Source organism: Gossypium hirsutum, chromosome D10 (genome assembly GCF_007990345.1).
Source record: "Gossypium hirsutum isolate 1008001.06 chromosome D10, Gossypium_hirsutum_v2.1, whole genome shotgun sequence".
NCBI classification, from domain to species: Eukaryota; Viridiplantae; Streptophyta; class Magnoliopsida; order Malvales; family Malvaceae; genus Gossypium; species Gossypium hirsutum.
Window position 1 is genome coordinate 54480129 of NC_053446.1, and position 16261 is coordinate 54496389.

General features: G+C 33.7%; 1 protein-coding gene and 1 non-coding gene across 2 annotated transcripts; both read left to right on the plus strand.

The window, feature by feature from the left end:
* Positions 1-7192: 7192 nt before the first annotated feature.
* LOC121222884 (small nucleolar RNA R71) lies at positions 7193-7299 on the plus strand. Its single transcript, XR_005920254.1, has one exon. It is a non-coding gene; the product is annotated as a small nucleolar RNA R71 (small nucleolar RNA).
* Positions 7300-12225: 4926 nt separating this feature from the next.
* On the plus strand, positions 12226-15887 carry LOC107916276 (probable adenylate kinase 1, chloroplastic). The gene is made up of 4 exons (XM_016845456.2): positions 12226-12655; positions 13769-13909; positions 14919-15191; positions 15435-15887. Exons 1-4 carry the CDS (start codon positions 12308-12310, stop codon positions 15576-15578), a joined length of 906 nt encoding a protein of 301 aa, XP_016700945.1. The 5' UTR covers positions 12226-12307; the 3' UTR covers positions 15579-15887.
* Positions 15888-16261: the final 374 nt, after the last annotated feature.

Here is a 16261-nt window from a genome sequence, read left to right on the forward strand (position 1 = left end):
AAACTAACTTGGGAATCCAAGTGTCCTTCTAAAATTTAACAATTTTACCATTCCAAATAATTAGTATTATGAACCTCTTCACATAATTTTGATAAAGACTTCCAAAACTGGCATCTCTCTTTAACTCTGAATTCATTTGCACAAGGTTATAACCTAGAGAGCATTTGTATTACTGAGAAGTTTAAACCAAGTTTCATAATAGAAGATACATTCAATCTACGAAAGTTAATGCCCCCATTCTTTGTATTCCAATTACCCAGGGACATTTTACAAGCTCCACCAGTAGAGTTCCCACACAAAATTTCTCAAGTAGAGCCCCCACACAAAATTTCTCAATCTCTTTACAAATGCTCAAAGAAACGGTAGACGATTGCATAAAGTAGTTTGGTATCGCAGAGAGGATTTACCGCACTAATTAACAACACCCACTAAGGAGTGAAAATTTGCATCATATTCCCAACTACTTACGACATGTTTGGTTCATTAGAATGGAATAGAGTTGTGATGGAATAGTTATTCTGTGAGAATGGAATAGGGTTGTAATATAATTGAAAAAACATAATCAAGTACACTAAACATGAATTAATATCCTGAAAATATTAAAACAAGAAATAAACATACATAACTGAGAACAAGAATCAAGTATTTATCGCGTAAAAATAGACATTAAATAAAAGAATTCATCATAGGTTTCATCCTCCCTAGGTATCTAAGGAATTAGTTCATAATCCTGAATGAAAACATCTCAAAGTCAGAATAACCACAAGACATAAAGAAACTCAATAAAACTTCGAAACAAATTAAAAGAAGATCTTCGATCATGATGGATATCCACTTTCGAGTTGATTCCGATGGTGTTCTTCGAGTGTTTTTTTATCTTCTCTTCTTTTTCCCTTATGTCTTCTTCTAATAGGTATTTGGGCATGAGTCCAGCCCGTGTGGAAATGCCCAGGCTGTGTGGCTCCTGAAAATAGCTCTATTTGTCTGATTTTTGCTCGTTTTTCACTTCTTTTGCTCTTAGATGCTCTCCTAAGTATAGAAACATGAATTTAAAGGATTAGGAGCATAAAATTCACTAATTTGCATAATTAATCATCCAAAAATGCATTAAGAATGTGATTAAAATATGTTACTTTTATAGCTTATCGAATATCTCCACACTTAAGCGTTTGCTTGTCCTCAAGCAAAATTCTCAACTCACATTAAAATTAATATTTCTCAACTTGTAATTCTCATAAAAAATGTTTCAAAATAATTCACAAATAATCATGCATTGGCAATACAACTAAAAGAGCACTAAAGTCTTAAACAATCCAAGCTAAAATTTCTAAACACGAAAACATAGGTGTCTCCCCTTATTTAAGTAGGTACCTTTAATTCAAAATTAACAAGAATTGGCATCCTCACTAAAGATTCACTCAAGCACTCAAAATGTTTAAAGTTCAAGAATAATCACTTAATAGTCAAACAAGAAAGGTCATTACCATAGGCTTGCATGAAAATCAAATCTCCACCACTATAAAATGATATGATACACAAATCAAAAAGATCTTTAAGAGGTTGTAATGGGGCTTAGGTTAAGGGTGTGGATAAAGGCCAGAAAATTTGGTTATAATCAAAATCGAATTGATAAATCACCAAACTAGAAAAATAAACAAATGCTGAATTAAAAACAAGTGCATAAATCAAGAACTATTCAAGAATAAAAACTAGTTTCTTCTCAAAATATGAATTTAACTATTCAAGCTCAAGCAATATAGAACTAAATAATAATAAATATATTTTTATTTTTTTCAAATTTTTTCTTTCTTTTTATAAGAACAATAAGAAATAATTCAGCAAATCAACCAGAAGAGCATAGTTAGTCAATTAACCAAAACAAATCTCGACAAAAAGGGAGTCAATAAAACGGGAAAAAGTCTCAACAAAAAAATGAGTTATGGGTTAACATTAATGGGTAAATCAAGCAACGACGTGTTAGGCTCAACGGAGTTCACTAAGGTTTAATTAAAAAGTAGGCTTTTATGGGATAAGAGGGTTAAAACCTAAATGCCTTTATCATCTCAGTAATATCAAATCAACAGTGTGGTCTCGACATGTATGATCGAAGCAAGTTCTAAAATAACAAATCAAATTGACACACTCATAACCAATAAAAAAATGAGCAAGAAAAATGTGTGCTCTAAAGGCTCAAAATATCACAAAAATGATGGTTTTGATGTCAAACTTGCAAATCTCAAACTTCAAGATAAAACTTCAATTTAGAGAAACAACATAAAATTTTTAATTCTGAAAAATAACTTATCATGCTTGATTCTCTCATGTCTTAAAGTTTAAATCAATCAATGCATAAATATCTACAAATTAATCCAAAACACATCAACAAAAATCTCAAATCGATAAAACTTCATTCTAATGGAAGTATGAGAAAATTACTTAAATGCAAAACATAATTCAGGGATTTTCTAATAATTATATAAATAACCTCCACACACTTAAGATATACATTTTCTTTAATGTACAAACAAATATAATCATAGTATAAGTAGAATATCATAAGAGGGGGAGAAAACTGAAACTACCTTGAATATTGGATGAAATCGTCAGAATGGTGAAAAGCTTAATTGTAGGTAAATCTAAATGAAGTGCATAATTCTGAGAAAACTAAAAAGAAAATAAACACAAATAGTGAAGAAGATTAAAAGGCTACAACTCAATTAGAAACAACCATAAAAATAAAAATATAGTTTAAAAGATAATAAATGATAGAAGTTTAAGAAAATAAAAATAAAAAACTAAAAACTAAAATAAAAAGAAACATAAAAATAAAAAAGAAAACTAAAAAGAAAACAAATAAAATCAATGGTCCTCATCATCAGAGGTGTTGGTGTCGTGAGTCGCCGATGCTGAAGAGGATATATAGAGGTGCTGACAGATCTACTGCAATGTCGCGTCAATACTGTCGAACCTCTGAAAGCAATGCTGTTTGAAGCGAGTGAACCGCTTGGAGAGGCCCTCTAAGGTCGCAGTAGAAGAAACAAGATGGTAACTCAAATGTGGAGAATGAGGTGGATCCTTTTGATGGGAGGGGACATCATCAATGAAGTCTTTGGGCTCATCCTGAGGACCAGAATAAGCTAATCAGTACTGAAGAGGATCCACTCCATGAAGTTACTCAATCATTCTCATATGGCTCATGCTCGATAATCCCTGCGGGGACATCTGGCCGACTAGTGTAAGCGAAGAGGGCTACTCCAGTGTGTCGAAGAGATCGAAGTGGTGTGCGAGTCGAGTCACATAAGGGACTAAATAGAAAAGACCCTTCTTGCTGCGCTCTGTCTGATGGCGAAAGGCGAGAGCAATAAAGTAAGCTAAATCGAAAATATGCCCCGTGGCCATGCTCCAAAGGAAATAAGCATTGGTGGTACCGACAACTCCGGTGTTGTCCCTCCTGCCGGTCAATGTGTGAGCCAATATGGCATGAATATATCTCAAGTTCAGAGGAAAAGAAGTCGCATTTGACCAACTCGGATCATAAGGCATCATGCTCGTTGTAAGATCTACCCAGCAAAGAGATGGAGAGTAGTGGATGTGCTGGTATAATTAGAGAAAGCTTTCGGCACTCATGAACTCAACAGTGTATAGTCCTAAGGCAACTCCGAACTCTAGGGCACTCATATGTCGTGTCGTACCACCAAGTCTGAAAGTGATGGTGCTCGACTCGTCATGGGTCATCATCACTTGTTGTAGAATAAAAGTAGAACATAACTCCAAAGTTAGCTCAATGTATGTGAGATCGATGATGGAAAAGAACAGGTCCCACGGAGTTGTGGCAACGATGGCACACACGCTATCAGCTAATTGGACCTGCTCCAAAGCGGCCCAATCAATACATCAGCCTAAGTTGAGTGGCCTCAGTCGAAGAAGCTGATACAAGTCCTCTTGGGGGCCTTGTGAAAAACGAAGATACGAATGGCATGCCTTGGCGAAAGCGCCCGAGGAGAGGTTGTGCCTAGAGTCTTCCACTTTTTCGAAACGGGGACAGCGACCTTATACTTGTTGCGTGTGTTCATCATGGTGTGCCTGAAAATAAAATAATTCAATATTAGAAAAACAATAAATAAAGCATCACCAAATGCACAAACAAAGGGCCGACAAATCAAAATCCAAGTAGTCAAAATACAAATCTACTCCCAAAACAGTATGGACGAATACCTAATCATGCAAAAACCATATACTTAAGTTATTATAAATCAAACTATAAATAATAAAAACAATAAGGAAAGAATAATAAATAAAATAACTAAATTAGAAACTAAAAGACAAATAATGAAATAATTAGAATAATAATAATAAATATATTAACCTAAACAGACTGTACCACATTAGAAAAAAAGCAATAATAAGAGTAATAATATTATAAACAATAAAATGAAGGAAGCAGTCAAAAACAAAATCAAACTATAAAAATAAAAGTACTAAATGGAATAAATAATTTTAAAAAAACCAGAATAATAAAATAAATTAAAATAATAAAGAAATTAAAGAAAATAATAAAATAATAAATAATTAAAAATAGGGGAAATAAGGATGACCGACAATGAGGCGATAGTCGGAGGTTCTCACGACGGTCAGCGCGAAAGAGAGGGACACGGTGCAAAGGAGAGGAGAGGGGCAGAGGGGGTGGGGTTCATACATGGCTTGGCAAGGGGGAAAAGGAAATAGGGAGAAGGGCGTTAGGATGGGTGAGTTCGAAAGGGAGGGGGTAGGGGGTTGGTCGACGAGGGTGGTGAACAGTGCTTGGGCTGTCGAAGAGAAGGAAGGGAAGGTCGCGAGGGGAAGGGAATGGGGATGGGGAAAGGGGCGTGGCTCGTCGAATGAAGGAAGGAGAATGAATCAGGTAGGGGAAAGAAAGGAGAGGAGAAATGGAAGGTGTAGGGACGATGGAGTGTGGGTCACACGACCATGTCCCCTGGTCGTGTGACGCACTATTGATTACCCCATTTTGGACACGGCCTGAGACACGCCCGTGTGTCCAAGCCATGTGGGTCAAAAATTTTTCTTTTATATTTTTAAAACTAATTAGTTTTAAAAATAAAATGAAATAAAATTAAAAGAATTAGCAAGGTGTTAACACTCGGATTGCCTCCCCTGAAGCGCTTATTTATAGTCTAAGCTTGACTTATTTTATATGCACATGGTTATGGTGGTTCCCAGAGCCGAGGCTCCCCTTTTTCGTTATCAAACATTTTACCAAGATAAGGTTTAAGTCGAGTATTGTTTACCTTAAATGTGCCGAATCCAAAATGAGTTACCTCAACTGTACCGTAGGGGAAAACATTCAGTACCATAAATGGGTTTGATCCATTTGCATCAAGCTCTAAAGGAGAGATTCGTGGGTTCGTTTTGTCCAGCAATACCTTGTCCCAAACCTTAAATTGATTCATCCTTTTTATATGCTTATCATGGCGTCACTTTGGCTCTTCATCATGTTTTCTCGGTTTCTCCTTGACATGTGTCCGTCATTCATCTAGTTTATTGATTTATAACATTCGTTCTTCATGAGTCATTCTGTTTCTGTCGCAATGACAGAAACATGCCTTCATTAAATTTTTTCGAGGGGTTTCCTGCAAAGAAGGTTGAGCCACATGGTCACCAATATTAACAGAAGATTTAAAATCATCTCGATCACTAGATGTTCTCACAGAATCACGACTTAGATAGTAATCATTTCGTCACCTACACAAAATACAAGTTCACTCATACCAACATTAATTATAGTTCTAGCAGTTGCTAAAAAGGGTCGCCCTAAAATTAAAGGTACCTCACTACCCTCATCCATGTCTAACATAACAAAGTCAACGAGAAACATGAATTTATCGATTTTAACAAGCACATCCTCAATAACACCCCTAGGATATCTAATGGTTCTATCCGCTAATTGAATACTCATCCTAGTTTGTTTGGGTTTCCCAAGACCTAGCTGTTTAAACATTTTATAGGGCGTGACATTAATACTAGCCCCTAAATTAGCCAAAACATTATCAATATTCAAACTCCAATTAAATAAGGAATAGTAAAACTCCATGGATCTTTCAGTTTGTTACGTTGTTTGTTTTGTAAGATGGCCGAGTAAATTGCATTGAGTTCCACAGTCGACGAATTGTCTAACTTCCATTTGTTCGCCAATAGCTCCTTTAAAAATTTGACATAATTGGGCATATGTGAAAGAGCTTCAACAAACGATAAGTTAATATGTAATTTTTTCAAGAGTTTAATAAATTTACCAAATTGTTCGTTCGTGTGGTCTCTCTTCGTCGTGTTAGAATATGGAACTCGATGTTTATATTCTTTGGCAACTGACTTTTGCTAGATTACCTCAACCTTTTGATTATTTACCATAATTTCTTGCCTTGGTTCTGGTTCAAGTTCAACTAACCTTTCTTCATCTCGCACAGTAATTGCATGAAGCTGCTCCCTTGGGTTAGTTTTAGTATTGCTACGCAAACTACTTTGTGGTCTTTCTGAAATTAACTTAGCAAGCTAACCTATTTGGCTGTCGAGCCCTTGAATCAATGCTTGTTGATTTTTAAATACTGCTTTAGTGTTTTAAAAATGCGTTTCTAACACCGAGATAAACTTGGTCAACATCTCCTTAAGTTTGGCTTTTTCTCTTGCTAGTAAGGTTGTTAAAAGCCCGGAGGGGGTTGTGCTCTCTGATATCCTTGACTACCCCAAGAGAAATTGGGATGGTTCCTCCAACCTACATTATAATTATTAATATAAGGGTTATTTTGAAGCCTAGAATTATTACCCATATAATTAATTTTTTCGTTCTCTGTACTAGGAGCAAAGGGTAAACATTCTGGATTATTCATTCCACCTCCATTTGTATCGCATTGCATCACCGGATGTACCTGCATAGAAATATATAAACCATCATTTTTTATTTAAAAGTTCTACCTGATTTGATAACATGGTGACTGGATCTAAATTAAAAGACACTGGCTACTTTCATCGGCTTTGTCCTCATAACTTGCCACTGATAACTATTCAGTGTCATCTCTTCTATAAACTCATAAGCCGCTTCGGGTGTTTTATTATTCAGAGTTCCACCAACTGTTGTGTCGATCAACTATCTAGTTGATGGATTCAAACTATTGTAGAAGGTTTGAACTTGTAGCCATAAGGTAACCCATGGTGAGGGCACCATCTCAATAAATCCTTGTATATCTCCCATGCATCATATAGAGTCTTTAAATCGATCTGCACAAAGGAGGAGATATCAATCATCAAATTGGCTGTTTTAGCCGGTGGAAAGTACTTCAAAAGGAACTTCTCGGTCATTTGAGCCCATATAGTGACAGAACCTCGTGATCAAGAGTTTAACCATTGTTTAGCTTTGTTCCTCAATAAGAAAGGGAATAATTGTAGGCGAATGGCATCGTCAGTTGCACCATTAATTTTGAAAGTATCATAGATTTCCGGGAAATTAGCCAAATGAGTATTTGGATCTTTGTCTTGCAAACTATCGAACTGACTCTTTTGAGAGAAAGAACAACTGACTCTAGGTTGATTAATTGAAATATCTTTCTCATTAAAACCTCTATTGTCGCATTAACTCGATCTATGGATTCCCTTATTAGATTTGACTCTAATCCGGTAGATTTATGTCGTCCTTTTTCTAGGTTTGCATGCAACTCCACTCAATTATGCTAGATCTACTCTTAAATAGGGAATTTTGCACCACTAAATTAAGCATATTAAACATAAATTAATATCCCAAAATATTAAAACAAGAAATAAGCATACATAATTGAGAACAAGAATCAAGTATTTATCGCGTAAAAATAAACATTAAATAAAATAACTCATCATAAGTTTCATCCTCCTTTGGTATCTAGGGAATTAGTTCATAATCTTGAATGAAAACATCTCAAAGCCAGAATAACCATAAGGCATAAAGAAACTCAATAAACCTTCGAAAGAAATTAAAAGGAGATCTTCGATCTTGATGGAGATCCGCTTCCGAGTTGATTTTGATGGTGTTCTTCGAGTGTTTTCTTTGATCTTCTCTGCTGTTTCCCTTATGTCTTCTTCTAATAGGTATTTATAGACTTTAGAATGCTCAAAAAACCTAAAAATTGAGTTTTTCCGTGTATTTGGAAAGTAGGGTGTGAAATTGACACGGGCTGGCACATGGGCGTGTGTCCAACCTGTGTGGCTCACATGGGTGTGTGCCTAGCCTATGTGAAAATGCTCAGGCCGTGTGGCCCCTGAAAACAGCTCAATTTGTCTGATTTTTTCTCTTTTTTGCTCCTTTTGTTCCCAAATGCTCTCCTAAGTATAAAAACATGAAGTTAAAGGATTATGAGTATCAAATTTACTAATTTGCATAATTAATCCTCCAAAAACGCATTAAGAATGAGATTAAAATATGTTACTTTTATAGCTTATCAAAATGTCATAATAACATCACATTCCACAATTCAACACATATGTACTTACCGAAATATCGCTTACTTCCGCTGTATATTTGCATCATTAACATATCATTATCATTGTTATTTGCATGTATATCATGCCCACAACACACCAAAATTCACAATAGTCATCACACATGTCTCATATCACAATATTGCATCATAATAATCAATACTCAATTATTCACATAATCACATAATTTGCCAAAAATAAAACAAGGTAAATAGAAAACTTACACTTAAAACTTAGGATAGGGGTTTAGGCTATTCCTAAGCTCCCAATTAACACTATGAATCATGTCTACTAGTAGTGATTTTAAACACTCACCGTTCACGATTTTACTTAGTCGTCGAAAGCTCAAATTAGCTTTTCCTTGCCTTTCGCTTTACTCGTAGAAGGTCCTAACGAATACGAAGCATCAACAAAAGTAAATCACACAACAACACAATCAGCATTCAGCCAAAGACTCACCTCAATCAACCAAAAACACAAGCCTAAACTAGATTCTCTTATAACTGAAACTTTGACATAACAAACTTTAAACTCAATTATCTCAATTTATACTTAATATTTTTGCCTAAAATTGATTCCATTCATCTAACTATTCACCTATTACTGATTCTCAACATTTAAACTACGCAAAACTTCCTGATTCATGGTATCGAAATTTTTTGACAAGTTATGACAATTTTCACAAAAAATCATCAAATCCTTATAAATCCTTAACAAAACTTTAAATTAAGTTTAGAAGGTTTATAATCTCATCAAAACTATTTGAAAAACACTTTGAAACCACATTTTTACCCAAAATCTCGAAATCCACCATTAGCGATCCAATTTTCGGCTTTTATTCAAAACTTACAATTTAATGGCTAAAAATGAGTTTAAATGACTAGATAACATTAAAAACTAATAGGAAAATGAATGGTTACCTTTTGTGGAAGAAAAACAAGCTTTTGGTTGGAAATCTGAAAAACCCAAAAGTTAACCAATGGAGAAATCTATGGTGTTTTGGGGTGTTTTTCTTGAGATTCTATGGAGATTTATGGCTTGGGTGATGATAGAAATCAAAAGAATTAAGGTTTGACAATTAAAATCGAATGGAGAGGCTTGGTAAAGTAAGGAACGACACAAATAGAACAATGGAAAAAACTATTGTGAAACCTGTAAGTGAAAGAAGATATTAGGTTGATTTTTAAAATTTTGGGTTATTTGCCCTTTTAGTACTCCTAGTTTTAACCCCCATTTCAAAATGGTCTTTAATACAAAATTGAGAGTCTTTCCAGTATTATTTTCAAAAATAGATTTGATTTTGTAAAAGCCATATACGAAAACATTTCCAGTTTACCATGTTACAAAATTTCCAAGCATGCTAGAGCTAAAATTCTTAAATTACCCTCGAAACTTCTAGGCCCAATTTTGAGGTGTGGCAATCTCTATAAATTGTCTTTCGTCTCTCTATAGAATTCATCTTATCTCTCAACCTAAACTCAGAACCCACCATATAAGCTACTTTTTTCCATGCTTGCTTCCACTGACTACCGTGATTTCCATCGCTAGTCATATGTCCTAATTACCAGTAAATACTTTGATTTCTTCATATATATTTTCACCTCTATTCCTCTTTCTCCTTTCCAAAATTCTCACTCCAACCTTCTTTGCATTTTTTGCTTCTGAAATTTTGATTACCATAAACAAAAATTGCCTTGATTTTTCTCACTTTTAACTACATGCATAAGTTCCAAAATACCCAACCTCATTTGAAATTTACAAAAAATGGTTAAGATCATTCAATACTACCTGGGAGAGGTTACCCTGGTTAGGTTAGCAATAGATCTCCTTCTTGAATCATCTTCCATTGATTTCTTTGACATTTTCTCTTGCTTGCATTGAATGAGAATTCTTTTTTTTTCTTATGGAAGAATTACTTCTATTTTGATTCCCTCTAATATTTTTTAAGTTATAAGACTGGAATTTTGGTTCGTTGTATTGTTGTGGTTGAGTTCAATTCTTGTTGATTTCATGGGTATTTGAGGAAATTTTGTTTGAGGTCCTATTCCTTATGGCGTTGAATAGGCAAATCTGATGGCAGAGTGCCAAGTGCTTGTTCAGGCCACATCCGTCATTGCCTGCAATAGGTTATTCCAATGAATAGAAACACGGTGAACCAAACATTTGAATTACTGTTGCTTTATGAATCAGGCCTGAATGAGTTGGCTATTCTTGCCAACCAAACACGCTGTTAATCTTTTGTGGACTTTTTCAACAACAAAATGATAAGCATCCTTGGTAATTCTCTTATGAAACAAAAGAATACCGAGATATTTTCCAAGATCATCGAATTCATCTGGTAAAAAACTTATTACTAACTTTATGCATCATGAGTATTCGACGAGAAGTAATTTGCGTTTTCCGAGCATTGACCAAAGAATAAAAAGAACTGCCTAATAACATAAAAAAGCACCTTCACTTTCTCCAACTCTACTTTACAAACAAGAATGATATCGTCAACCAACAAAATAAGAAATATGAGGTTGTTTCTAGCAAGACAATAGGGGGCAACAAATTCTCATCAACAACTTTGTGAATACTGTGCCCCAATCTTTTCTTCAAAAAATCAAATTAGAAAATAGTGTTTTTAAACGCAGTAGAAATTTTAAATTTTTTTCTTTAAAATTGAGCCGTGTGATATTTATAGATTTTTTATATTGGATTTTTAGACTTATTTTGACAACAATGAACTTTACTTTATGATTTTTGAATACTATTTTACAAAATTTTAAAGTCTTTTTCATAAATATTTCTAAAAAAACAATAAATTTTCAAGAATTTTTAAATTATTTTAAATATAAAATATTTATTTTAATTTTTTATATAATAAATATAAAATTCAGTTCGGTTTCTGATAACTACAATTTTTAAACCTACATTCCATAAACAGTCCAAACACCTCGGCTCAAATTGATTTTTAATTTCTCGGTTTTTCTTCTCAACTCTAGTGATAACTGTGATAAAAATAAAATTAAAAATATAAAATTAACAATTATATTATTTGCATAAAAATGGATAATTAATTGTTGTCCTTAAAATAGGAATTATTGTTTCCATCAGAAAAGGACATAAGTCATGTATTCTTAAAATCTTAAATTTATTTGCAACCTATAATATTTGTTGCACTATCAATCTATGAGTCATATGCACCATAACTTGTTAAACCAACAATGAGTAAAATATAAAAAAATTAAAATTTTTAAATAAATTCTTAAAAATTTATTTAAGTTTAATTAAAATTAATTTGATGGTGCAAAATTATCCCTTTTTCAAAATTTAAGTGGGGTTTCAAAATTTACACGTTGCAATGTTAGAAATTGACAAACGCCATAACATAGATAACTAAGTAATATTTCCTTTTATCATAAGTTTTTAAACTTTTTGACAATTTTGAATTTAGTTATTGTAATTTTATTTTCATAATTATGTATTTTTTATATTTTAAAATTTAAATCAATTGTTAATACTTTTAAGTGACATTTTGAAAAAAAAAATACTTATTTAATAGTTATGTAATTAGAATAATGTTATAATGAATATGAATTTAATATAACAGTTGAACTTGAATTTTGAAATCTATAAAACAAAAAATTAAATTCTTGAAAATAAAAGTATAAGGATTAAAATTTAAATTTTTAGAAAGTATGAGTTACGACATACTTTAACCTTGCCTTTTTTGAACCCTAACTTTGTTTTACGGTATATATCTGACTTCTGTGTTTCGATTTTCATTTTTCCCTAAAGCCAAACACTTTCCTTTTCCCTTTTCCCCATGGCCGTTCTTAGCCGTTGCTCCAGAGCTGTTACGGCTGCGACAACGCCGAATGCGGCCGCTGCAAAATTCTCTTACTTAATTCGAGCTCTCTCTCCTTTTTCTTCTTCTTCTTCTTCGACTTTCGATGCCGATAATGGCCTCAACAGTCGTATTAAACCAGCCGTTTTAGGAACTTTGAAGAGGGAACCGAAGGATAGAAATGTTCAGTGGGTATTTTTAGGGTGTCCTGGCGTTGGTAAAGGGACGTATGCTTCACGGTTGTCGGATCTTCTCGGTATTCCTCACATCGCCACCGGTGATCTTGTCCGGGATGAGCTCGCTTCCTCTGGTCCCCTTTCTTCTCAGGTCCAATCTTTTCTGTTAGGTTTTTTTATTTTATTTTATATTTTTACAAAATGTTGAAATTTAATGAATGCATGTTGAGAAGAGGACATGATCCAGCAATTAGTTTAAATAGTTTGATCTACTGCTGTTTAGATAACTCAAGGTTCAGTCTTGTAGTTCTTTTATTATTTAAAGTGGGATAATGTTTTTGAATGATTAAAGTTAAAAGTTTTGATTTGCAGATAAGTGAATGAATAAATTTCTCATTTGGATCATTAAGGTCGAGTATATTTTCCATTTTAACTCAATCAGGTTCATTTGATGAACAATTTGTATTTTGTTTTAATACATCTGATTTTTAATTTTTATGTTAAAGTATATCTGTAATTCCTTTAGAACTAAGTAACCTAGTCCATGGAGTTTGATGGCTGCCAAAAAAAAAAAAAGAGTAAGTAAAATTGATATCAATCTGAATGCTAATGTGGAGTCCAGGAAAAATCTAACAATACAATAGAACTATTAAGAACATATGTCTGGTCGGATTCGTGAAGTTCACATCAGCATTTTAGACTGTTCCCCATTACCATTGTTGCCAGTTTTGTGGTACTTTAGAATTAAGTAATTTAGTCCATAGAGTATGATAGCTGCAAAAAAAAAAGAGAGGAAAATTAATAACATTATTGATGGAAACCCATTTAAATGCTGGTCTGGACTCTTGAAACCTGACAGTGCAAACCTATAAATAGATCTAACTATTAAGAACATGTGTTTTGTCAGATTGCTGGAGTTCACGTCTGCTTTTTAGATGGTTTTTCATTACCATCGATATGAGTTTTATTTGTTTGCACTAATATAATATATACAAGAAATAAACTACTCAAATAGAGACCAAAAGCAAGTAGTAAAATCAATAAACAAATGGATCTATGATAAATATATAAAGGAAGTGGCGGAGAATGTTATTGAGTTAGAACCTGTAATGTTGTGTTGGATTTTAGCTCTATCTGGTTTGTGTTTTCCCTGGAATTTGAAAGTCATGATATTTTTGTGGTTTGAGGAAAGAACTTGAAGTTGAATATTATCATTTTTTTCCCACTCAAATTTACTTGTTCTTTTTACTATTATACTTGGCAGCTAAAGGAGATTGTTAACCAGGGCAAATTAGTTTCAGATGAAATTATAATAGATTTACTTTCCAAACGTCTTGAAGCAGGAGAAGCTAAGGGTGAATCGGGGTTCATTCTTGATGGTTTTCCTCGGACAGTAAGACAGGCGGTAAGTGCTTCATTTGAGAATTTTCTGTAATATTTTGCTTCCAGCCCAAGGTTTAATTTGACTTCGCTTACAGGGAAATACTAGTGCTAGTCAAAGTAGTGGTAAAAGAATTGGTAGGAAAATATATGCTTTGGATACTGAATTTATCCCTTTGTATTGCTATTTCTAAGGCGTTAGCTAGAAGCATGTATAAGTCCCAGTCATTGCTTTTGCTTCTAAAAGCTTTTGATAGCTTCTTACTAATATACTCGTGTAAGACCCGATCATTCATGTATTTGTGTATGTTTTTTTTCATGTATGTTTTTTGATAGGCTAATGATTGTTGTTTTGTAGATTTTGACATTTTTGTGTGTTCATGTTGTGTTTTTCTGTTTCTTTTCCGTGTCATGTTTTGTACTGTATTAGTTATCTTTTCTGTGTTGTGTAACCTATCTTGTCCAGTATTTCCAGGTTATGAGTATGCAACTAGATTGCAAGTTCTACCTATGTTCTCAATGATTAATAGATTTGCCACTGATGACTGTAAGCTGGATGGTCAAGCATTTTTTTCTTTTTTTGTTTTGGTATACACTCTTAAAAATGGCATTTTATCACAAAATGCAACTTAAGAAAACTGTGTTGATTTCATGTGGTTAAAGTTGCTATATTGTTAGCAAATTTGGTTTCATCAAATTGAAAGCTTAATTTTTTGTACAAAATGAAATTGCATCATAGTTATTCTCAGTTTCGCTGCAGGCAATTCACTTATATATGTATGTTTTTTAGACTACCTTCTATAAATAAGAACAAAAGAGAACTGTAGTGGCAGCTGCCATAGAATCCATTGCAGTAGCATAGCAGATATATTTTACTTTTCAATGGAAAGCTGCTCATTTTGTACTTCCGTGTAAGCATAATGGTTTCACTGTTGAATATGTTTATAAAGTAAAATATCTCCATATAATTGTGTGCCAATTACTATTAAGTCCCTAACCATTCAGTCTACTATTTCATAATGTTTATTTCCTAGGAAATATTAGAGGGAGTGACAGACATTGACTTAGTGATTAACCTGAAGCTTCGGGAAGAAGCATTGCTTGCAAAATGTCTTGGAAGAAGGATCTGTAGTGAGTGTGGAGGGAACTATAATGTGGCTTGTATCGATATCAAGGCAGAGAATGGGAAGCCTGGGATGTATATGGCTCCACTTCCTCCCCCTCCTCAATGTGCATCCAAGCTTATTACTCGAGCAGATGATACTGAAGAAGTTGTTAAGCAACGGCTCCGCATATACCAGGCGATGGTATTTTCCTCAATCCTGTATTTTTCTAAATTGCATTCCTAGAATTTAGTTAGCTATCAATGGGAATTTTCGGGTATAAAACTGTATGCTTCAAAATTACTATATGTAATCTAGCCCCCAGAAAATGGCATCTTGTGTTCCTACTGATGTTTGATGCACCTGCCTTTTGGTTCAAAACCCTGTGATCCTGTTGTAATTACAGGGGAAAATGTCTGATGCATTACAAATTTTGTTTTCATACAGACTCTACCTGTAGAGGATTTCTACCGCAGTCGTGGGAAGCTGTTAGAATTTGATCTTCCTGGAGGAGTCCGGGAATCATGGCCAAAGTTACTCCATGCTTTGAATCTTGAAGATGAAGAGGACAAACAGTCTGCAGCTGCATGATGTCTTGCATGGTTGTATCATTTGAAGTATTTACAGGTAAATTCGGTCATTCTTTGCATGCACAACCTATGTATGCATATTTATTTCATAAAAACCCAAAAAGGAAGAGAGAAACACTGAATATGCTAATAAAGCTAGATATGTCTAAAGCCATAAACTACTAAACGAGGTAGTTTTGTACTTGTGTTCTAGACAATTTTGACATTGGTTAAGTTATTGTTTGGGAGATGGGAGGACATTGACCATTATAGACATATGTTATTTCATTTCTTTGAAGAATCATACTTGAAGTATTGACCATTATGACCATTATCGACGTTCAGTTTTTACAATTATTTTAACTGTTTCGATCGATTCAATTAAAAATTCATAAAATATATTAAAAAAATATAGAAAGAAGGTTCAACTGACTCTTCAATCAATTTTAGGCCAGTTCGAACAGTTATATCGGTTTACGAGTCAATTGGTCCAACCTTTTGTACTGAGCCAATATCTCGACTAATTCTTAATCCAACTAGTCCAATTAATTGATCCGATTCGATTCCAAAAACATCACTACTTGTTGAATCAACTTTAGCTTATAAACAATGATCAGTTCGCAGACTTTTAAAGTGATCTCTGGTTAAATTGACTAGAGATGCTTTGAAAAGTTTCTCATTTTGGGTTAGTTTGATTTAGGAAAT